Source organism: Clarias gariepinus, chromosome 2 (genome assembly GCF_024256425.1).
Source record: "Clarias gariepinus isolate MV-2021 ecotype Netherlands chromosome 2, CGAR_prim_01v2, whole genome shotgun sequence".
Lineage (NCBI taxonomy): Eukaryota > Metazoa > Chordata > Actinopteri > Siluriformes > Clariidae > Clarias > Clarias gariepinus.
The window spans coordinates 24112339-24134828 of NC_071101.1; the positions used below are offsets into that span (position 1 = coordinate 24112339).

General features: G+C 36.9%; 3 protein-coding genes across 4 annotated transcripts; 2 read left to right on the forward strand and 1 right to left on the reverse strand.

The window, feature by feature from the left end:
• The first annotated feature begins 564 nt into the window (after nt 1–564).
• On the forward strand, nt 565–5491 carry dnaja (DnaJ heat shock protein family (Hsp40) member A). Of its 2 annotated transcripts, XR_008365856.1 has the most exons (9): nt 589–694; nt 972–1113; nt 1540–1720; nt 1918–2022; nt 2357–2584; nt 2685–2915; nt 2999–3099; nt 3200–3917; nt 5364–5491. XR_008365856.1 is itself a non-coding variant. In XM_053515502.1 (8 exons), exons 2-8 carry the CDS (start codon nt 982–984, stop codon nt 3413–3415), a joined length of 1194 nt encoding a protein of 397 aa, XP_053371477.1. In that variant the 5' UTR covers nt 565–694; nt 972–981; the 3' UTR covers nt 3416–4169. The 2 variants fall into 2 exon arrangements, 1 of the variants encoding a protein (XP_053371477.1); XM_053515502.1 differs by lacking the exon at nt 5364–5491 and having other exon boundaries at nt 565–694; nt 3200–4169.
• Nucleotides 5063–7217, reverse strand: rps27l (ribosomal protein S27 like). Its single transcript, XM_053515503.1, has 4 exons — nt 7094–7217; nt 6334–6442; nt 5384–5494; nt 5063–5243 (listed from the first exon to the last, which is right to left on the reverse strand). The coding sequence occupies exons 1-4, from the start codon at nt 7178–7180 to the stop codon at nt 5218–5220; spliced, it is 333 nt and encodes a 110-aa protein (XP_053371478.1). The 5' UTR covers nt 7181–7217; the 3' UTR covers nt 5063–5217.
• A 6612-nt stretch (nt 7218–13829) lies between these two features.
• On the forward strand, nt 13830–22434 carry rab8b (RAB8B, member RAS oncogene family). The gene is made up of 7 exons (XM_053491222.1): nt 13830–14038; nt 16609–16669; nt 19016–19076; nt 19179–19256; nt 19491–19580; nt 20275–20391; nt 20514–22434. Exons 1-7 carry the CDS (start codon nt 13915–13917, stop codon nt 20604–20606), a joined length of 624 nt encoding a protein of 207 aa, XP_053347197.1. The 5' UTR covers nt 13830–13914; the 3' UTR covers nt 20607–22434.
• Nucleotides 22435–22490: the final 56 nt, after the last annotated feature.

The window sequence follows — 22490 nt, forward strand, 5'->3', positions numbered from 1 at the left end:
CTCTCACGCCTGCGTCTCCTCATACACACGCCCCCACACGCATACCTCTCTCTGCTCTACCCTTTTACACAAACTGTGCAGTGATACTGTGGCTATACTTATAATTTATAACTATATTTCACTGCTACAGTATCAACTGGTAACACCAATTTCTATCCAGACAATTTCCATAAATTTCGACTTGACATTTACTTCGGGGTATATAGTTTCTTTTCAAATATATGACCATTGTTGAAAAGATCACTTTTAAAATGCATTTCACTACAGGTTACATCAATCTAACAAAATAAGATGAAAATGCATGTAAGCGTATACATTCTGTAATCTGTAGTAAAATATAATCTAAAAGAAACCTTTTAAACGACAGTTATTATGACGTGAAAACGAGTGTTTTAAATGTCATTTGTAACGTATAATGTTACATTACTATAATCTGTAGTGAAGTAGATTACAAAATTGACTTTCCGAATACTGTATGAGTGCAAACTGACTTCGCCAGCGCCCTCTACAGGTTCCCGCGCATTATTGACTGAGCGGAGAGGCGGGCTGTAGAAATTTCTTGTTCCTCAAAGCTCCAGAAAGTTCTGCACCAACGTTTATATATACACAGCGATCAGCGGCCATCTTCATTCAGTCACATCAGACCCGGCGCGCAGCACAGGGAACAAGGCTGTTCATTAAAGGAACACATACGGTAAGTAGTCTGTCGGTTTATTCTTATACTATTATGACAACACCAGACTGTAGGACATACATTTGTACAGAGAGAAAGAGAGAGAGAGAGAGCTTGGAAATAACCGTTACCTATATTTAGACGTTTTCCTTTTAAGTAAGGTTATATCTACAAATATATTTTATCTTGCCTGTCTATGGCTGTGCACCTGTTAATAGTGCCGTGTACCCGTATATTGCTTATGATCTGTCTCAGTGTCTGTAATTTTAAACGGCTGATCTCTGCTCCTGTTATGTAGCTTTGCAAAAATGGTGCGAGAGACCGGCTACTATGACATTCTCGGAGTAAGTCCGCAAGCCTCTGCGGATGAAATCAAGAAAGCATATCGAAAACTGGCCCTAAAATACCACCCGGACAAAAATCCAAATGAAGGCGAGAAAGTAAGTTGCAATGTCAGATGTCTGTGTCTATTTTCAACAGCATGTGGCACCCTGGAGCAGCTGACCGCCACAGAAACGTGTGGAACTTTCTGGAAGCGCCTCGCGCTCCACCGATAGTTAGGCTATGGAGATCATTAATACAACATATTTATTAATTATTTAATGCAAACATTAACGTGGTTAATAATGTAATTTAGTAATTTAATTTAAACTATTATATTTCTTTTTATGTAAGTTTCTGACAAACAGCTGCCAAGGTCAGGACAGACTGGTAGATCATATTTCGCGGTTGTTATTTTCCTGTTTTCTTAAACTGATAAAAGGCAACAAGAAATGTTATTTATAAAAAAAAAAATAAGTGTCTAAAATATAGTGTGCAGAAAACCTTGGTCCTAATTTGTCTAATTGTGACCCCCCCCCCAACAGTTCAAACTCATTTCACAAGCTTATGAAGTCTTGTCAGATCCTAAAAAGCGAGACTTGTATGACAAAGGAGGTGAACAGGCTATTAAAGAAGGAGGCATGGGTGGAGGAGATTTCTCCTCTCCTATGGATATCTTCAACATGTTCTTTGGTGGTGGAGGAAGAACACAGAGAGAAAGGAGAGGTAAATTTTTAGCCAGTTGCTATATGCTCATAGGTGAAGAACATTTTGAGCTCAACATGTGACTGATTCCAACCATTGCTATTTTTTAAATATACAATAATAATTCATCACATTCGATCACTAGTAATATCATTAGTGACAGTTTTAAAATAGTTTCTATGTTTCCTATCTAATGTCCCCTCTCTAATTTTTATTAGGGAAAAATGTGGTTCACCAGCTTAGTGTCTCACTTCAAGAAATGTATTGTGGTTCGACCAGGAAACTTGGGCTCCAGAAGAATGTGATTTGCGAGAAATGTGATGGTAAGCGCTTACAAACTCTGCATAGGATAGAATCTTAAAATGATGTTCCGCATGTGTAAATAAACAACTACAGCCAAACACAATAGCTATATAAATATCTGACATTAAGAACTGCAAAAATAAAAAAAAAATCTACTTTATATGCTGAGAGTGTATTATTATCTACAGTATTTAGTATTTTTTTTATAAGCTTGTGGAGCATTATACATATTTTTGCTGCAATACAGCTTTAATAAACCTTTAGGTGACTAAAGGCAGCAAAAAAATGTCAAGCATTTTTGCTAAAACATGGCTATAGAACATTGTGTTAAGTTTATTACGCTATGCTCTATAGGTTACGGAGGGAAAAAGGGGGCTCTTGAGAAATGCTCAAATTGCAAAGGCAGGGGCGTTCAAATCCAGGTGCAACAGATTGGACCAGGAATGATTCAGCAGATTCAGAGCATGTGTTCAGAATGCCAAGGACAAGGTGAGAAGTTCAGTGCCAAGGACCGATGCAAGAACTGCAGTGGGCACAAAGTAGAACGCAAAAAGAAAATTCTTGAGGTCCACATTGACAAAGGTATGTGTGCCAGTGGTTAATAATAAAGACTTGGGATTCTTAAAATTCTGTTTTCATTGGTTACATGCTGAGACTAAACTATTTCCTTTTTTTACATCAGGTATGAAAGATGGTCAAAGGATCACATTCCATGGGGAGGGCGATCAGGAACCAGGTCTGGAACCTGGTGATGTCATCATTGTCCTGGACCAAACGGACCACCCTGTATTTCAGAGGCAAAATGACAACCTAGTTATGAAGATGGAGATAAAGCTAGTTGAGGCCCTCTGTGGGTTCAAGAAGACAATACAGACACTAGACAACAGAACACTTGTAATCAGCTCTACTCCTGGTGTGTACTACTTTAATTTCAAGGCTTAATTCGATAATGTACAAACGGTTGTATAATAATAACTTGATTGCTTCTCTTTTAAGGTCAAGTAATAAAACACAATGACTTTAAGTGTATTCAAAATGAGGGCATGCCTGTGTACAGAGATCCATATGAGAAAGGACAGCTCATCATTCAGTTTCAGGTGAGTTTATAACATTGTCCCTGTGTAATTTCAGGTTTTCTTATAAAGTCTACAATATTGTTTATTTTATTTTTGCCTAAAATTACGTATTCCACTTCAGGTTGAGTTTCCAGAGAGCCACTGGCTTCCAGAGAACATGTTTTCTAAGCTGGAGCGCCTACTTCCTGCACGAGATGAGGTTATGTTGACTGATGATATGGAAGAGGTGGATCTCTGTGAGGTGGACCACGAATCCCAGAGCAAGAAATACAGTGGAGAAGCATATGAGGAAGATGAGGGTCACAGGACCCATGGAGTACAGTGCCAAACTCAGTGAAATTCCTATTCAGTGCATCTATGAATGCAGCTTCCTTTCTGTGCAAATTTGTTACCAGAATTGTTAAATTTGTGAATGTGCCCACAATTTTACTATTTACTGAGTAGTCTGTGATCAAGAGATGATTTGAATGGATAAAACCTCTGGCTCTCCAAGTGCTTTAGCAACCCAGAGATTTTCCTACTGTAATATAAAGCTTGAGGATAGGCACTGGCTTTTCTTGTTAACACCTTAAAGGATCACTTTTAATGTGTATTCATGCAATCCAATATTTTAAAACATTACTGTATCATTCTCTTGGCTATTTGCCCAAAAATCTTTTTCTTTTTTTAAATATTTTGTTTTGATTGTACTTCTTACAGTTGTGCATATACCCTTTGGATGTGTGTTTGAGTGTGGTCATTCTGTTCACATTTGAATCTTATTTATATTTTTTTCTTTTGTCTCTTCTACATGAAAAGGCTCAGCACTGAAGAAGGGTATCTGTATGCTTTCTATGAAGGTAAAACTCCTTACAATTAATCTGTGTATCAATGAAAATGTTTTCTCAAATAAAACATTTAACTTTTTTCCTGTTCATCTCGTGCCTGCATTAAAAGTTCAATTAGGCCCAGGATATTACTAATTGTGTATAGTAGAATAGTCAGAAAGTTTCAGTACGTCCAGTTAAATTCCCTCTGTATTTTTGTTGTGAAATCCTCATATTTTAATGCTTTTGATCTTAAGGGAGAAACAAATGTCCAAAAAAAAATAATTCCAAAGCATATATGCAATACAGGTGATGTGTGTATATATGTAATTATACAAGGTGTCCTAAGAGCCAAAGAAAAAGTAAAAATTGCAAGCTCTGATTGATGGCATCAGACTTTGTGGCAGTTTGTGTATACACGAACATTCAACATATTTTATGCATCAAAACTGATTTACCATGCAAAGATTTCCTTCTTAGAAAGAATATTTGTTAACTTGAAGATATAGTGAAACCTGCCGATCAGAGCTGTTAACGCTTTCCCTCACTAGTCTCTCTCTCTAGGTCAACATGACAAAAAAATGCAGCAGGTTAGGTTACTGAGAAACCAAAGCAAAGCTCCCAATAAAATCATAGGAGGGGATTATGTGACTGTCACAGTCCTGATGGTTTTTAGTAATTGAAAAAAAAGCCTAATGATTGTTTACTGCTCTACACAACACATATTTTTTAATTAGCCTTAAATTATGTATTGTGTTTATTATACGGATAGCCGTTAACATAAATGTACTATAAAATTAATATTGTCTTAGAATTAGAGCAATGACGTAAATTTGATTCATCTTTCAGAAAGCAACTTCTAAGTAATTATTGTTAGACAACATATCTGTTGTGTATATAAATATATTATAAAGTTTATTTAAGCCAGCTACATGTCAGATGTCAGCTACATGTCAAATATATATATTTAAAAAATATATGATTTCAGCTCTTTCAAATGTAGGGTATATCTAACTTTTGAAGTTATTAGTTGGTTCAACATGTTTGAGTTAAGGTCAACATCAAATCTATAGAAGCAGAAATCACAACAGAAAAAGTAATGATGGATGCATGATAGGAATTTCACTATTTAGTTTTCTCCCCCCAAAAATTAAATAAAGAACAGACACTAAAAGAGATGTACTGCCCAGATTTTATTTAATAAAGTTATTAAGTAGAAGTAACTTTCCACATAGAATCACTGTAGTGACATTTTACTCATTGCAATCAATGAAAAGATAAGGAAACTGGAACAATTTCTTTTTATTCGAAAGATCCAATTACGTTCTCCTCATCAGTGTTTTCTTCGGAAAGAACATCCTGATGAAACAAAAGAAAAGAATGTTATATTTGAGCACAATTAGTGATGTTTGCACCACACTTTGAAATACAGCATCCGATAAGTCTAAAATTGTTCCATTTACTTTTGAAACTCCTCAGTGTGTAACTGAAATGCTCACCCTCAGTTAGCCTGGCCTTTCCTCCTGTGGGCTGGCAGAGCACTGTGGAACATCCAACACACAACACCACTGTCTGGGCATGGCTGAAGACTGTTGTGATTTTATAGCAACCTGCAGACAGATGATACATTGAGTACATTAACTTAACCCTTTTATTTGTTCTGGAGACACCAAATCATTTTAACAGCAAAACTTGACCTTGGCTTGTTTCAGAAGCAGTGAGGAGAGGAAATCACAACAAAATGTGAGAGTTAAGATCTTTATTGCACACTAACAATCTCAGTTACACTTACTGCTCAATATGACAGTATTTATGATCTTTAGTATCATTACCCATCCAGGTATTTCCTTCCAGTTATACACTGGCTTTGGTATTTCATAAGCTACTTTGTTTTGTATTGTTATCACACAAGGTTAATTTATTCCTCTGGATGGATGTTTTGTTATTCCTGTTAAACATTGTTTTGGGGTTGTGTAGTTTCATTCATTCTCTCTTTTTGTTAATATTACAACTTGCTGGTGCACCTTATGTCAGGATGTTTTGTTATTCCTGTTAAACATTGTTTTGGGGTGTGTAGTTTCATTCATTCTCTCTTTTTGTTAATATTACAACTTGCTGGTGCACCTTATGTCACTTAAGTTCCCACCTGTATGTACCATCATTATATACACGTACATAAAAGCAGGATACGTATTCCTATAATTTTGTAGTGATCACCTCGTTAATGCACCCTAATGTGCAGACTTCAGAACTTAGCCTTGATATTCTTCACCTGGTTGATTGTATGTTGTAAAATCTGTAAACTGGCTGCTGTAACATTACAGATTCTGTTTGTGATCAATAAAGTACTCTATATATCTAAACATGTTTAACGAATTAAGACAGTGATTTCAGACACGACATGTACCGTGCCATCTACGGTGAGGTGTTTCTAGGATGTGGTATTTACCTGGGCATTTCACATCCATGAAGTAAGAGTTTGGACTCTGGACCAGTCTCTTTTTTTTATGTTGCCTCCTCTCAATGTCGAGAGTTGGGTTTAGTAGGTCTTTAGCCAGCTGTCACACACACAAAAAAAAAAAACTGAGTGGTAAACATGAGCTCTCAAATCCAAATTATTCAAAAATATTCAACAGCACAGGTTTAAAAATAAGCATATGATATAATAATATATAAACTAAACGTAAAAATACACGTCATAGTACAAATGTAATAAATCATCGTCCACCTGCTAATTACGTCACATATGGGGGGGGGGCGTTTGGCATTGGAGGAGTTAAATGAAAGTATAAACTAAACATAACAACATGTGCCCTGGTTTTAACGTGATAACGATATTAATACACAGCTACAACTAAATCGGATTTATGAATTTATATTATCCAACTTGCTCATGTTTACATTTTATGTCATCTGAAAGAAATAGGTCTTATATGGAAATTAAAGTACTCTTAAAAAAATTATATATATATATAAACCAATTAAGAAAATTAAACACAATGCGCACATAACCGCATGTGGAAATAAGATCAGCAGGCCCACAAATCTCTTCTTCAAGACGCCATGTGAACCCAGAGCTAAAGTTTCAGAAACAGCACTTCGCCAGCCTGGTCGTGGTGTAATCTAATGAAATACAGCGGTTTGTTTTAGATAGTGCCGCTGTCAGTGCCATTTATTTACATGTACCAAAATGAAGCGTGGATACTTACAGGCATTGTCTTTTGCAAGCGTTTCCCTCCGACGTACACAGCTCTCAGTGTTAGGTTTCTCAAATGTAGCAGCTCTGTGGTTGCCATGCACTTTTCTTAAATCCCCGCGACCGGGGACTTTCCATTGTAGTTAACGTGTGGACATGCCTGGGCATGCCGTGATGACGAACCATATCTACATGAAGGATAATTACTATACAATTCGGGATTTCATGTTATCCCATCAGTCTGTTTTTAAGAAAAGCCTGATAAGTAAGGTATAAAATCATCATGGCAGGATGTGCTGTTATAGTAAAATTATTACACATAATGAGGATTCTACCCCCATTCTGCCCTGACACTGGAGACTTCACTCACTTACTTATTGTCTATACTGCTAAACCTGTATACAGGATCCCAGGGGCCTGCAGCCTATCTCAGGAGACTTAGGGAACAAGACGTACAGGGTACACCCTGGAAGGGTGCCAATCCATTGCAGGGTACACACATACACACACTCTTTCCATACTACAGTTAATTTGGGAACACAGATTAGATTAATCTCCATGCCTTTGGACTGTGGCAGGAAACCGAAGTACCCAGAGGAAACCCATCAAGCACAGGGAGAACATGCGAGACACACAGAGACTCCATCCCTGAAAATGAATTAAACATTTACAAACTAAAAAGCTCTATCACTTGAACAAATGTATGTTGTTCTTTTTAATGAACAAATTCAAATCTATTTATTACCCATGATTATGTGATGATGTATCACATCAACCATACAGATCACTGAGAATGATAACATTATGTAACAAATGCATTTATGTAATGCTGTGATTTAAATCACACCTGTACACTGACAAAGCTGCTGTCAACAACACAGTTGAATAACATTTTCTAGTATAAGGAGATGTATAAAAACAATACAATGTTCTTGCTCATTTGTGGCAAGGATCTACTCACTCACTTATCGACTATACCTGATTATCCTGTATTTGGGGTCACGAGGGACCTGCAGCCTATGCCAGGAGACTTAGGGCACGAATCATCCCAGACAGGGTGCCAATCCATCGCAGGACACACACACACACACATACACACACTCATTCACACACTACGGGCATTTTGGGAACGGCAATTAGCCTAATCTACAGGTCTTTGGATTGTGAGAGGAAACCGGATTACCCAGAGGAAGAGACAAGCACGGAGAGAACATGCAAACTCCATGCACACAGAGGCGGGAATTGAACCTGGACCCTAGAGGTGCAAGGCGACAGTAATCATCCTAATATGGAGTATACACTAATATTCAATCCTTATTTACACATCTAATACACTTGTGTCTCAGGGCAAATCAGCTCATGATATCTGACAGCAAAATTTCTGTGGTATTTCAAGCTTCCCTTTATTATTCAAAAGGGGTTTCCACATAAAAATAGTTTAAATTATATTCTTACTTCCATAAATTTACCACATTAGGCAATATGATGTAATGATATAAAATTAGTTTTGGGGTTCATAATGGGCTTGTGGAGATACTGTAGATGTCTCTTTACTTTTCCAACTTAAATGCATATCTGGACTCTAGAAGCAGTTTGTGTCATTTGGTTATATTTAAATTTGCTTTAAATGTGTTTTTAAACCTGTAGTTGTATGTGGATTATCCCTTTTCACATATAGTATTATACAGAATGCCTAAAACAACCAGATGTAATCTGGACCTAATGCTACATAAAAAAAAGTCTGAGTCTGGTGAGGTATCAGGGTATCAAGTCAAGGACTGCACTGAAAATGATATGGCCAAAAATAAGGAAGTCTGGAGAACTATTCTTCGAAACAACATTAAAAAATACAAGAAAGTCTGACTCTTTATATATACTGATATATATACTGATTCGCCTCCCTCATGTTATGTCTTGTAGGTCTCTGCTGTGTCACCAAAACAATTCTGAACCATCAAGGCATGGACTCCACAAACCTCTGTGTCTTTTGGCAGATCATTTCTGTCCTGTATCAGACTTTTGGATCTGCACACCCCACAGATGCTTCATATTAATATCTGGGGAAATTGGAGGTCAACTCAACACATTGAAGTCTTTGTCATGTTCCTCAAACCATTACTAAATAATTTTGCAGTGCAGCAGGGTTCATTCTCCTGCTAAGAAAGAAGAGGAAACTGCCATCAGGAAATGCTTGGTCTGCAACAATTTTTGGTAGGCGTTACATGTAAAAGTGACCTCCACATGAGTGCAAGGACCCAGTTATTTTTAGCAGAACATTTCTCAGAACATCACACTGTCTTTGCCAACATGGGTTATTTACATAGTGCGTCCAGGTGCCATATACTGTACACACCAGGAAATCCACATGATTTAAAAGCAAATGTAATCCACCAAAACAACCCACCTTCCTCCACTTCTCCATGGTTCAGTTCTGGCATTCACATGTACAGTGTAGGAGCTTTCAGCAGGCTCTTTTGTGGGATTAGTACAAATACGCTAGCCTTTCCTTCCCATGTGTATTAATGAGCCTTGAGTGCCCATGACTCTGTCACCAGTTTACTGGTTTTCTGACATTCCAAAGATGCTGAAGCCCAGCATTTTAGGCATTACAATGTGGCCCTTATCAAAGCCTCCAAGATTCGTATTCATTTTTTCTGCTTCTAGCACATCAACTGCCTAATATATAATATGACTTGACAGGTGTCATTATAAGGAGATAATCAATATTATTAACTTCACCTGTCGGTGCTTTTAATATTATGGCTGATCAGTGTATACAGTATGGCTATCCTGTCCAAGATTATGTAGAGGCTGAATGGTGTATCTAAATTACCCATAATGCATAAGTTGAGTGTGTGTGATTGTGCTCTCTGATGTGTTGGCATCTTATACAATAGATGTTCCTTCTGATGATCCTGTTCTGGTTCCCGAATTCTCTGGTGTATTAATGGGCGTATGCACAATTGGATTTGGTACTAAGTTCAGTAAAATTCCAGTGAAGTAGGATTTTTTTTATATCTGGCAACCTGAGGCCCAAGCACTTCCTCATGCACAAAGTTCCACGTGAAAAAAACAAATAATAACCAGCCACCACTGCAAAAACAAAAGCATAAGAAAACCATACAGCACAGATGTAAAAAAGCAAATAGCTTAAGAAATAATTTTGACACTCCAAAAATCAAGTTGCTTTTTGAGCTTTACATATAACCTCCACATCCCTGTATTCCTTTGCTCATGAAAGGCATTCATACACTGTTCAGCATTTTAGGATAAATGACTTTTAACATAAATACAGTATTTGCATATTTGACATGTTATTTCCCCTAATTTCACAGAGGCCTTTTACATGAAAGAGGTTTTACATAAAAATGAAAGAACCCTTGTTAAATAATGTTTCCGATTAATAAAATGTAGCACAAAGTGTAGCATAGCTTTTTATTAGATTCTATACAAAGTACATACTATAACAGCACCTCAGAGTGTTAAAGTTCTAATGGTAAAGCTTGCTGTAGAAATATGACCAATTTTTAGTATTACAGCACTGAGGTATTATCAGTGTATCACTATACCAGAACATCACGCAATAGGATGAAATATATTTGCCGGAAATTACCATTCAATATGGTGCATAAGAAGAATTACTGGAGCTTTGAATCAATGTTGGAACATGAAGTAAAATGTAAAATGTTAATAATCAATTACAGTCCACACGAACATTATAAAGATTTATAAGCAGCTAATTGTAAAAAAATTTTTGATTCATCATGTCAGTAGAACATTAAAGCTTAACTTAACACTAACAGTTCAGACTTAAGACCTTACCACGCTTTAAATGGGAACCACTCTTCTCAGTTGGAACCACTTGAATCAGTCAAATACTCTTGAAACCACTGTTACATTTACTACAGTCTGTCAGTCAGTCTGCAAGTCGCCATAAATAGCAACACTGCATCTAACCATGGACATTATTTATTTATTAATAATATTCTTTTCTGTTAGTGCAGGAACTAACAGGAACTTTTCTGTTTACCTGCCATGCAAAAGGCCCAGGTTAGATTCCCAGCCAATGCCCAAACGCCAGCCTGGTTAAATTGGGAGGGTGTCAGGAAGGGCATCCAACATAAAACCTTTGTCAAGTTGTTGTGCAGATCGGATGGTCTGCTGTGGCGACCCCTCACCGGAAGCAGCCGAAAGACTAAAAACAACATTCGGCCATACTGAGGGTGACATGTTTGTTACTCAATTTAATTTTTTTTGTTCATAGAGCTATTGTTTAAAATTGATATCACAGTTGCAGCTACCTGTTACCTGAGGCTTCGTGCCTACAGGTGAATAATAGCCATGCTGATATTCACTACAACTGCAATATTACTTGTGGGATATTGATTCAAGATTCAAGAGACTTTATTTGCCATTTGTGGACATACCGACAGTATGAGTACAATAAAGTTTTTTGTACAAAATTCTCACTCAGTGACAAGAAAAGAAAGATAAAGTAATAATAATACAAGAATAAATAGAAAAATCATTTTGGCTAACAGACTATACTGTACCACACCATAACAGTTATGTGGTATGTTTAAAACATGATCCTCACCTATTGAACTATTGCACTTCAAATTTACAAATTGCACTTTGTCATGAGGTTTAATTGCACATTTGATGTCACAGTTTGTATATCGCACTTTGTTCTTGATAATAAATAGATGAAGGATGGTAACCTGAATACCAAATACTGTACATGTTAAGCAGGCCTGTATATGATAGAAATAAAAATAGGCAGATACATGTACACTGATTATAGCAGCAGGTTGTTTTCTTCCCTTGTTTCTTTTGCCATAAGTTTTACTAAGTAGCTGCTAGAGAAAAATGTTTTGTGTGTAATCATACTGTCCGGTCTTCAGTGTCTTACGTTGTGTGTTGTGCGTTCGTGTGTGAGTAGAGAGTGAGCTGGATGGTGTGTGTCCCTGAGGATACTTTGTGCTTTTTTTGCAGCATTGTGTGTATAAAGTCTCCATAGACGGGAGGTCAGATCCAATGATCCTCTCTGCAACCTTTATGACTCTTTGGAAGCCTTCTGTTCTGCCTAGGTGGTGTTTCCAAACCAGACAGGTTTTTTTGTCCAGCTCAGGTTTTTTGTCACGTGAAGGCCCAGAAACCTGTAACTGTCAACCCTCTCCACCTCAGTCCCTTAAATGTGAGAGGGCAGAATGTGGTGTTTTTTTTGTAAAGGTTATGATCTCTAGTCTATATTAAGGATGAAGTATTTTTTTCTCTCTGTAGACGAGAATGTTTTTGACCAATTCCCTGTAAACTGATCTGTCCCGTCCTTTATGACGCCCAGGATGATTGAATCAGTTGCTTATTTAATGCTTCTTTAATACATGGTTGTCCTGGGTACTGATGTAGTCGTTATGTGTAAATGATGTAAAGTTTGGGGCTAAGGCAGCAGCCCTGTGGTGTTCTTGTGCTGATTGTAAGCTCAGCAGAGACCTTGTCTTCCATCCTCACCACATTTTTAAGAAACATTTTTTCTTGTCAGTGGTATGATGATGGGAGGGTTGAATAATTGTGGGATGACTACTTGCATGAGAGACAAGTTAAAGATGTCTGTGTACAGAGACATCTACACAGCAACTCAGCACAGGCTTTTAGTACTCTTGGTGATATGCCATACTGCTTTGTGTGGTTTAACTTACTTCAGAACCTTCAGGACCTGTGTGCGTGTCCTCTGGGTTGCAAATGGATTTTAAGGGGGCATTTGTGTTTAGTCTTTCAAATCTGGCGTAAAATTTGTTGAGGCTGTCTGGTAAAGCCGCCTCATTATTATTATTATTATTATTATATTTGTCAAGGATAATGAGGTTGGAACTGCCAAGCAGGAGGTCTAAAGGAAGACTAAAGAGGAGACTTATGGATGTAGTAAGAGAGAACATGAAGTTAGATGATTTGAGAGAAGAGGATGCAGAGGATAGAGTTAGATGGAGGCAGATGATTCACTAAAGAAGGAGATTATTCGATTCAATTTTATTTGTATAGCATTTTTAACAATTGTCACAACCTTTTTTTTTTTTAGTTTTTAAAAAACAAAAAGTTTTTTTGTGGAAATATTATATTCATGTAATGTTTTGTTGCATGTCATGGGTTAGAGAACATTACCAGAACGTTAGCTTTTGTTCACAAAAATAATACCTATTCATTATAAAACAATAACAGAACATGTTTCCCCTGAGGTGAGACTGTAGTTATGAAAATATTATTTAACCCTTTGCAAATTTGTCAGCTGTTACATAATTACGAGAGAATATAATAGAAGCAAATTGGCATCATAATAATTTGAATTTTTTTAGCCTTTGAAAAACATATTTAAAGTTTAATTATATTGAAATGTAAATATTACTGAATGTAACTGAAACTGATATTCTAAAGTCTTGATTTCAATATACACTTTAATTGGTATTCTTAAATTCAGATAGAATAATTGCCTAAAATAAAAAGTCTATATATATATATATATATATATATATATTTTTTTTTTTAAGTATATATTTAATGTGTCCTGTTTCACATGAGGAAACTGTTCTGTGTTTGCCGGGCCCACTACTTAGCAATAACAATAATAATAATAGTAATATCGTGTGGAATTGGCTCCACCACGTGGAAGCAGACTCCGAGCCGCCTCTAAGATTTTCAAAGCGCCTTTCCGAAGAAGGCCCTTGACGTCAGACGGGGAAGCCCCGCCCCCTCATCCTGTGCTGTATGAATTAGTGTCAGTGGTATGGACAAGACACACACTGCGATCTGACATTCACGATAGGAGCTCCGCCGTGGCAAATGGCTAAAACCTACGATTACCTCTTCAAGCTCTTGCTCATAGGAGACAGCGGAGTGGGAAAGACGTGTCTTCTGTTCCGCTTCAGCGAGGACGCCTTTAACACCACCTTCATCTCCACAATCGGTCAGTTCACCGGCTCGTCTCGCTCAGGGCGTTTCTCTACTAAAACCAACACCTCTACACGGCTTATCGCGCTCGAAATGTTCCTTCTTGACTGCGGCTCATTTGTGTTAATGAGGAAACCGTTAACGTTAGTCAGGAGGAAACAGGAAGCTGGTTTATTGTGTGATACTGAGGCCTTTAGATTCGCCTCGGTTTTGAGGGGAAAACCGGGCATCTTCTGAAACATCTTGAGCAAGGAATGTAAACTGTGGAAATTCATTGAAGGAATCCAAACGATGCACATGTGCCAGCCTCCTTAAAAGGAGATCCATTTGTCTTTTTGGTGTGGTCTGTTTTATAAAATAAAAGAAAGATGCTGGGTAGGTTAGTCACCTGTATGGCTGTCTATTCATTGCCATTTGGTTTAACATTAAAAGACAGATGTAACATTTCTTGAGGATCAGAGTATCAGTATTTCAGAACGATGCAAACATTTCAGGGCAATGATCAGCGTCTAGACAGAGCAGCAGCAGCGAAGAATTTCAGCCTAATGTACTTTTTTACTGTAAGGATGATCAGGTTTATACCTGGTTGACTGCTACTGCATGACGTACGGTTTTGGTGTTTGACATATGCTCAGTTTAGTTCATTTGCATTGATATTAAACCGATGCTTGTTCGATTAAGCCATACCGATATGATGTGGCTTTGTCAGATTCAAGATAAGCTGTTTACCCATGATTTTTCAAAATCAAGATTTTTATTGTGTCAAAGACTAGGTACGTTGCTGCTGAGCACAACAAAAAATAGACGTTTGTTAAATTCTGGCCATTTTTGTGCCTCTTGTGCCCCCTTCTAGGAGTGGAAAAATGCTGGATTTGTATTGTAAATGTATTAAGTAATTAAATTCAACATAACAAAAAGCTTATATTATTGATAATTATTTTCTTTCAAGATAAAAATTCCTTTTTTTGGCTTAAAAATCTAAGCACAATACCATATATTATACTATACGTCAGAGTTAACAACAATAGACTGCACATTTCATGGTAATGCATTGGTCATTCCAAGGCCTGTTGTGCTGTCTCACAGAATAAGGCCTGTCCTTGAACACAGACCACACTGTTTAAAGCCACCTCGGGCCTTGTGACATTCAGCTTGTTCACGCCTTCATTGTACAGACAATGCAGAAGGCAGAGGCGTGATGGGCAGCTACTTCCATGTGCCAGGAGGTGGTTGACCCCAGCTTTGGCCACACTGCAGGCTTCCCTGCTAACTCCCTCCAGAGCACAGGAGATATCCACTAGTGCTTCCGCTGACTCACTTGTCTGTTTATACTTTTCTTATCTGGTTCAGGTTATTCAAAACCAGAACGTAGTAGATTTCAGTTTGTGTATGTCTGAAATTATGATCTTAATGCAGTGAGATTTTAGTTTTTTCAGTACGCAGATCTATAATTTTAAGCAGCAAATGTACGCTTGTATATGCATTTCTTTCAGATAGTTTCTCCAGTCAGTTGCTTCAGACGCTTCATAGTAATAAACAAACCGCGCTACATCTCTGCATGCCCAATGTTTTCCGGTAAAAGGAAAACCAGATAGAGCATTACCTAGCAAGCTACTTCCTCTGGCTGTTTCTTTTGTCTGAGTTTTGTTTTAAATCAACTTCTCATTTTCTTAACATGACTGTTTGTTCATGTTATCAGCTAAAACAATCTTTGACTATTGCAGTGTAAAGTCAGCTGGCTTATCATTTATTTATTTTTTAAGCAGATAAATGCACAAATTGCTGTCTATGTGTTGACCTTTTATTAGAGTTATATGAGTGACTTGTTCAGGTGGCTATATTAAGTCTGTCATCTGTGACGAAGCTGAATTTAGCATCGAGTTATATGCGATTATGAAAGTGCCTGGGTTTCATGTCAGATGTTTTTTTCAGGAAACTGGGGTATAAAACCAGGGTCTGATAACTGCCTTTTCCTACAACAGAAAGTTTATTTGAGTTGTTTGTTAAGAAACTCGTCATAGTTAGAGAGTCTGATTTGATCATAGACCTAAATGTGAACAGTCTGGACTTTCCCACTCCTCTAATGACTCATTAAAATGCATGTTGTAGTACATGCTTGCACCTCAGGAAATGGCACTGCCTCCTGACCGAACTGTTTATGGAAAACTTTATTACCCAACAAAAAATTTACACTGTTACCAACACAGAGTACTTTCATTTATATGGTTGCTTACGTTGTTTGTTTTATTGTTCGCTTGTTTTAAAAATTTGTAGAAAAGTAAAAAGTGGAAAAAGTAGACTTCTTGTTCTTTTCAGTTGCTCTGAACCAACATTACACTGGTGCTGATATTTATCCTACAGATAAGACATTCCCTGACACTTCCTTGGGAATCCATCAGGCAGTTGCTGTTTGGTTTTTCTTCAGAGAACTTTGCAATTATCTTTGTTAAGGTCACATACATTTTTCAGTATGACCATAAAAGCAAACATAGCTGGATACAGGATGTGTTGTATGTGAATCATGGACTCCATTTACAGTAGTATGTTCCATGCAATGTGTAATTGTTTCTTTTGTTCTCATTTCAGGAATCGACTTTAAAATCAGGACTATAGAGTTAAATGGAAAGAAAATCAAACTCCAGATATGGTAAGCACTGAAGTGGTTACTTTTACACATAAAATTTTTATTAACATAATTTTGTGTTTTATACATAACTGGATTCTGAAGACCTTTTGTTACATTGCAGTCTGCAAGGCAATTAAAAGTACCCAATCCTACTGTATGTCCCTTTGAGCTTATTGGATACAATATTGTCTACACATAAAGTACTGTAGTCTTCCTGTGCAATACTGTCTGCACACACTGCTTCTGTTCTAATTTGTACATTGGGCTGACCACAAGCCTTAGTATGATAAATGTTGATGCACACTACCCTACAACATACTTCCTGCTTTTGACAGAAAAACAACCTTTTAAACACATTGACCTTTATTTGAGCAAAACAAGGTCACTGGATTGCAAATTAGTTATAGCATTATGGCTTTAAAGGTTTATGGAGATTGTTTTGAAGTATTGGTGAGTAAAAGAATTTAACCGTTTGCAGTGTCGATCAACTGGCCTGTTTAACTGTTGGTGTAAAGACAACTTCTGAGTACATCCTGGTGGTCACATGTCTTTTTCTACCACAGTGTTGAGTTCTAGATTCTGATTGGACATGACTTGTTGATTAATTTTCCAACACAGCAGATTTGACTAAAGTTCTAAGTGCAATGTTTTTCGTTCTACACAACTATTTCTGTAGGGGTGTGTGCAGACGATATAGTGTATATACTGTAGTGATGTCGCTTTGTTGATTTTGCTGGTCAAGCTCAATTGAAACTGTAGGTGGTTAATAGAGCTGCGGCATGTTGAACCACAAAATTGTACTGGAAGGGAAAAAATGACAGTTTCAATCACCCTGAGGTAAATACTTACCAGAGGTGACAAATATTTTGCAAGGTGATCATTGTAATCTGTTTAAAACATTTACAGTTTCACTTGCTGGTTCATAGTTATTATAAGTAATTAATATTAAATATCTGTCATGCACTTTTTTTCATTATGTAGAAACGGTCACATTAAAAAACGTATTCCTCCTCGTGTCTGTAGTCAATACAAAAAATTTTACCACCTTTTAAAAATATAAGTTATCAGGAAGCGCTCGAGACTATGCTCCTATGTATTAGTGCCTGCGTTTTGTTTTGACCCCTCTAAATAAAGACAGACTTGTCTAACTCTTTAACAGCAGAGAAAAGCTCGAGCTGAATGACATACTGTATACACACATTTACAGAATGGGTTGGAAAACCCACAGTGTAGCAGTACGCCGACACATACAGTCTGCAAAAGAGCATTAACTCTGTTGGAAGTTCCATGTGTGTGCATTTATGCAGATGTGGTCTGAATAGATGAGATATTCGGTGACAAACAGTGATAGATGTAAAAACAAACATCTATCATAACCTATTTAAAATTGGTTATTTTCGGGACATAGGAAACAGGAGAACATCAAAAAAGCCCCAGATATTTCTTAAGAATAGGAAAACAAAATCAGCTGTTGGCTATTTGGTGCATTATATCAGTTTTAAAGCCAGAAAGGTAGACTATGGAGTCAAATAATTGATTAAATGTCATGGAGACCAATACTTGAATCTGAATGTAAAGACATGTTTAATCTTTGTCTGTTTATCATTAGTGATAGAGAGAGTAGCTACAAAAGCTGCATAGTAACAACTGACACAGAGAAAAAAAATGTATGTAGTTGTTGACGTCATCAGTTTTATTCAAGGAAAAGAATAGTAATTTTAGGAGTGTCAGGAGCATTTTCTTTCATAATAGGAGCAAAAAAAATGTATTAATAAATTTCAGTGAAGTTAGTATATTTGTGTTTATGTTTAGATTAACATAGCTACAAAACAAGCCCTTACTTTATCACAGCTGAGGACAAAATTTATAAAGACACCCACCTATCTCTTAAAGTGATTAAGACATAAACGCAGCTTGTCATGTTACATTACAGGTAGCTCATATCATAAAATTGCCATAGAATCAGCAGAAATAAACAATTGAATCATTATTCACTATTACTGTATGTGTATGACAACTTATCAGGCAAAAGATCATAATGATGTCAGCACCCTCTTGGAGATTTCTAAGTGTGGGATAATTGATGTCAGGAAACAGGCTTGTCTTCCTGTTGGGGGTCACAGTCCTTGTAAGCCTGGGCTAGACATTCAGTGACGAATGTGAAGGATATGCACACAATAGTGCAGTGCAAAGTGTGTCTCCTCTGTTTACAGGATGTGTAGATTGAAAATGTTGGGGCTGGGAAGGGCGTGCCTCTCTTAAGGCCAAGTGGAATCGTCTACTATATGCTTAAGACATGGCGATAATAATGATCTCTATGTCTGGTCTATGGTGGGTTGAAATGTGTGCCTTATGCTCTGATTATAGGGACACAGCAGGACAGGAGAGATTTAGGACCATCACCACGGCATACTATAGAGGAGCAATGGTGAGCCTATGTCTCCATGTCTATTACACTGTTAAAATACCCGTAGGTGAATACTGTATGAGGTGTAAATCTGTCCTATTTTCATCTTTCCCTCTGTGCCAGGGTATCATGTTAGTGTACGATATCACTAGCGAGAAGTCCTTTGACAACATCAAGAACTGGATTCGCAACATTGAGGAGGTGAGTTTTGGCCACCAAGTGAGTTAAGGAAGTAAATAACAGGATGTGTACAAATGATAAAAACCAAGCACATTTTATTTTATTTAATAAATACAATTCTTAATTAATGCTGAAGTGAAGGCCCCATTTCTTTTCATGGCATGGTCTATATTTTATTGAAGAACATGTCTATACCTGACAATACATGATCAGTGAGTTAAATGAATTGTGCTACATGTTTATCGCCCTCTCTAGCATGCATCATCAGATGTAGAGCGGATGATCCTCGGAAATAAATGTGACATGAATGACAAGAGACAGGTGTCTAAGGAAAGAGGGGAGAAGGTACAGCTTTTTAGGCTCTTTATTACTTTGTATTCTTGTTTACTCGAGAAAGGCCATAAAGAATAGTTCTATTCTATTCCGTGACCAAACATTTCTATTATTTTTTTTCAAATAAAGACTACCTACATTACACAAGAGACAGATTAGACTATTTCACTGTGACTGATTCTTGTTGACCAATCCGCATACAGCACGGCCAACAAAAACAATAGGCTATGTTTTCATCCAAATGCTATCAATTTAAAGCCACAAAAGGCTACTTCAGTACATCTGATGTCACTAAGTAAAAATGGCAAGTGAAAAGTTATCACAGCTGCAATGTGGCAATAAAACTCCATTCATTTGTTTACCAAAGACAAAACTCTTTATAATGGTGGGAAAAGTTCTTTTTCATCAAACCTTTAACTGCTTTCCCTTAAAAATAACCTAAAATAACATGTAAAAGTGCATGTATTCATGTGAGAATGGACAGACATTTTTGTTAATCTAATCTCATAGTAAAGCATTATTTCAGGCAGAAATTTGCTTCTGATAAAGATAATACATGTTGGACCATTTCTCTTCCTTAACATTAGTATCAAACAATTTGTCCTTATACATATTGTAGGTTTTTAAAAGCTCATATTGCTTCATATAATTTTGTGTGCTATGCTTGCCATGCTTAAAACATATTGTTCTTTATATTGTCTTTTAGTTGGCAATAGATTACGGAATCAAGTTCTTAGAAACCAGTGCAAAAACCAGCATAAATGTGGAAGAGGCCTTTTTCACCTTAGCGAGAGACATTATGGCCAGACTCAACAGGAAAATGGTGAGCCATGTCATAATTTACACAGCTTTTGCATGGAACATAACATGAATAAAATTTCAGCACAGTACTAAACTACACTGCTTGACTTTTGATTGACTTCTTCTCTTCATGTCTTTTCCAAGAATGATGGCAGCAGTTCAGAAGGTGGGGCACCAATTAAGATCACAGAGAAGCGTTCCAAGAAGCACAGCTTATTCAGGTGCACACTCATATAACAGACTCCTGTGAGAGGAATGCATCTATGGACTTCATCTGTCTAGCTGCAGAATCAGCTGGTATGGAAGGTCGTGTAAGCCTCTACTGAGAGGTGCACTCTCACGTTCTTAATGAACAGGAAGACTTCTGTTCAGCCAGACCAACCGGCGAGTTGGTGAAAAAGGATACTGGAGGGGTTCAAAGTACCTAGTTTGTGAAATGTCTTATTGATTTTTTTTTTTTTTTTTTTAGTCTTTTTGTAATAATCATGGCACATGTTTAAGTTTGACTGTCAATTTTTTTATAATATCAAAGCTTGAATTATTCATTTTATAGAGCCTTTATTCATATTTTATAAAGCTTTTATAAGCATAACATACCCATGTTATACTGTCATTACACATTGTTTGTGAATAGATTATCTCTAAAATCTATAGTATAATTAAAGGGCACCTTTTTATAGATTTAACTGGAGGTGGAATTAGGACAGCTTATGTATATATATTGGAAAATGTCTCTGGGATTGTCTAACAGGCACATAACCATGTATAGCACTGACGGAGCTCCTGCACTCCCCACAGTGTGGTGACACAAATATAGAACATGACAGCTGAACAGCATGATGGGTAAAAGTATGCCTGTTCAGTCTGTCCATGTGTCTGTAAAGCAGCGACCAATTAAAACAGGGGCATGATGTATATAGCACACACATTAGGCCAGGGGTCTCAGCTGTGGTCCTGTCAGTTTGCTGATTTTCCTATAGAAAGACACCTGATTGAACTTTTTAGGTAATGAAGGGGTTTAGTCAGTGTGTGAATGCAAGGAAATCACTAAACTGTGTAAGGGATTAGAGACAGAAAGAAACTTTTGGTCCTGCATTGTAGGAGGGGTAGCATTGTTCATGTTGTTTCCATCTCTGATGAATTCATTCATCTTTTGTGATTGGCAAATTTCCGCATGTTTGAAATGGAATCTTTTGCAGAATGATTTAAAATATCTGTACATGAATGTATAGGAAAGCCACTAATGCATGATTTAATTGTTGTGTGTATTATGTACTATTAATTTCCCATGTTGGCATTCTTGCTGCTATGTATATTAACAAAATACCACCTATTCCTATTGCTGATTTTTTTTTTTTTTTTTTTTTTTTAAAGCCCAAAGTACTTTTGGTTTACACACGTCATAACCTGTGATATCTATTACTAGTAGCTCTTTGAAGGAAAATACAATTATAAAATAGACAGTTATGTGTTTCTGTGTGTGTGTTGTGTCCGTTTGTGTTTGGGTGAATTCCTGTCAGTATTTATGTATTCTGTACCCAGTTACATGGCATAAGTAGCATTTATTTCATTGGTGCCAATGCTTTTAATGTAGTTCAAATTTGAGATTGTCTGCAGAATGTTGCAGAAGAACGAAAGTTTTAAAAATAGACTGACAGTTTGAGTCAGCAATAAAAGGTTCTTGCTAAGATTTTTGTTTTCTCTTTCTAGCCCAAAAGTTAAGGCCTTGGAAATATCTGTGTTTCACTCTCTCCAAACCTGCTGGGGTGAACTTAATTTGTCATCTTTGTGCTTATCATAAAATGATAGGACTATTGTGGTCAGTGTCATCAGAGGCCATATATATCTGCTGCTGTTATCTGAGTTTATTGAACTGAATTGGTTTTTGAGATTGTTCACCACGTACTGCCACCTATAAGTTTAGAAAGAAATGTTTCTTAAACACCCTGCTCAAATGATTGTTTCAAAGAAGACTGTGTAACCTCTAATTTCTAGTGTGATTTTTATTAAATGTAAAACCTTTTGTACCACACATAACCAAAGTAAAATGCCTAGCATTATGGTTCATGTCTGCTTTTTGTTCCCCTATCTAACATGTAACTAGAAGTATGTTTCTGTAAT

Coding starts and splice junctions, on each gene's coding strand:
- dnaja (XM_053515502.1), top strand. CDS start 982: ATGGTGCGAGAGACCGGCTACTATGACATTCTCGGAGTAAGTCCGCAA. Junction 2,585..2,684: donor TGAGGTCCACATTGACAAAG/GTATGTGTGCCA, acceptor TTTTTACATCAG/GTATGAAAGATGGTCAAAGG. Junction 2,916..2,998: donor TGTAATCAGCTCTACTCCTG/GTGTGTACTACT, acceptor TTCTCTTTTAAG/GTCAAGTAATAAAACACAAT.
- rps27l (XM_053515503.1), bottom strand. CDS start 7,180: ATGGCAACCACAGAGCTGCTACATTTGAGAAACCTAACACTGAGAGCT. Junction 5,495..6,333: donor CATGGATGTGAAATGCCCAG/GTAAATACCACA, acceptor ATCTGTCTGCAG/GTTGCTATAAAATCACAACA. Junction 5,244..5,383: donor AAAGGCCAGGCTAACTGAGG/GTGAGCATTTCA, acceptor TTGTTTCATCAG/GATGTTCTTTCCGAAGAAAA.
- rab8b (XM_053491222.1), top strand. CDS start 13,915: ATGGCTAAAACCTACGATTACCTCTTCAAGCTCTTGCTCATAGGAGAC. Junction 14,039..16,608: donor CACCTTCATCTCCACAATCG/GTCAGTTCACCG, acceptor TTCTCATTTCAG/GAATCGACTTTAAAATCAGG. Junction 19,077..19,178: donor CATACTATAGAGGAGCAATG/GTGAGCCTATGT, acceptor CCTCTGTGCCAG/GGTATCATGTTAGTGTACGA.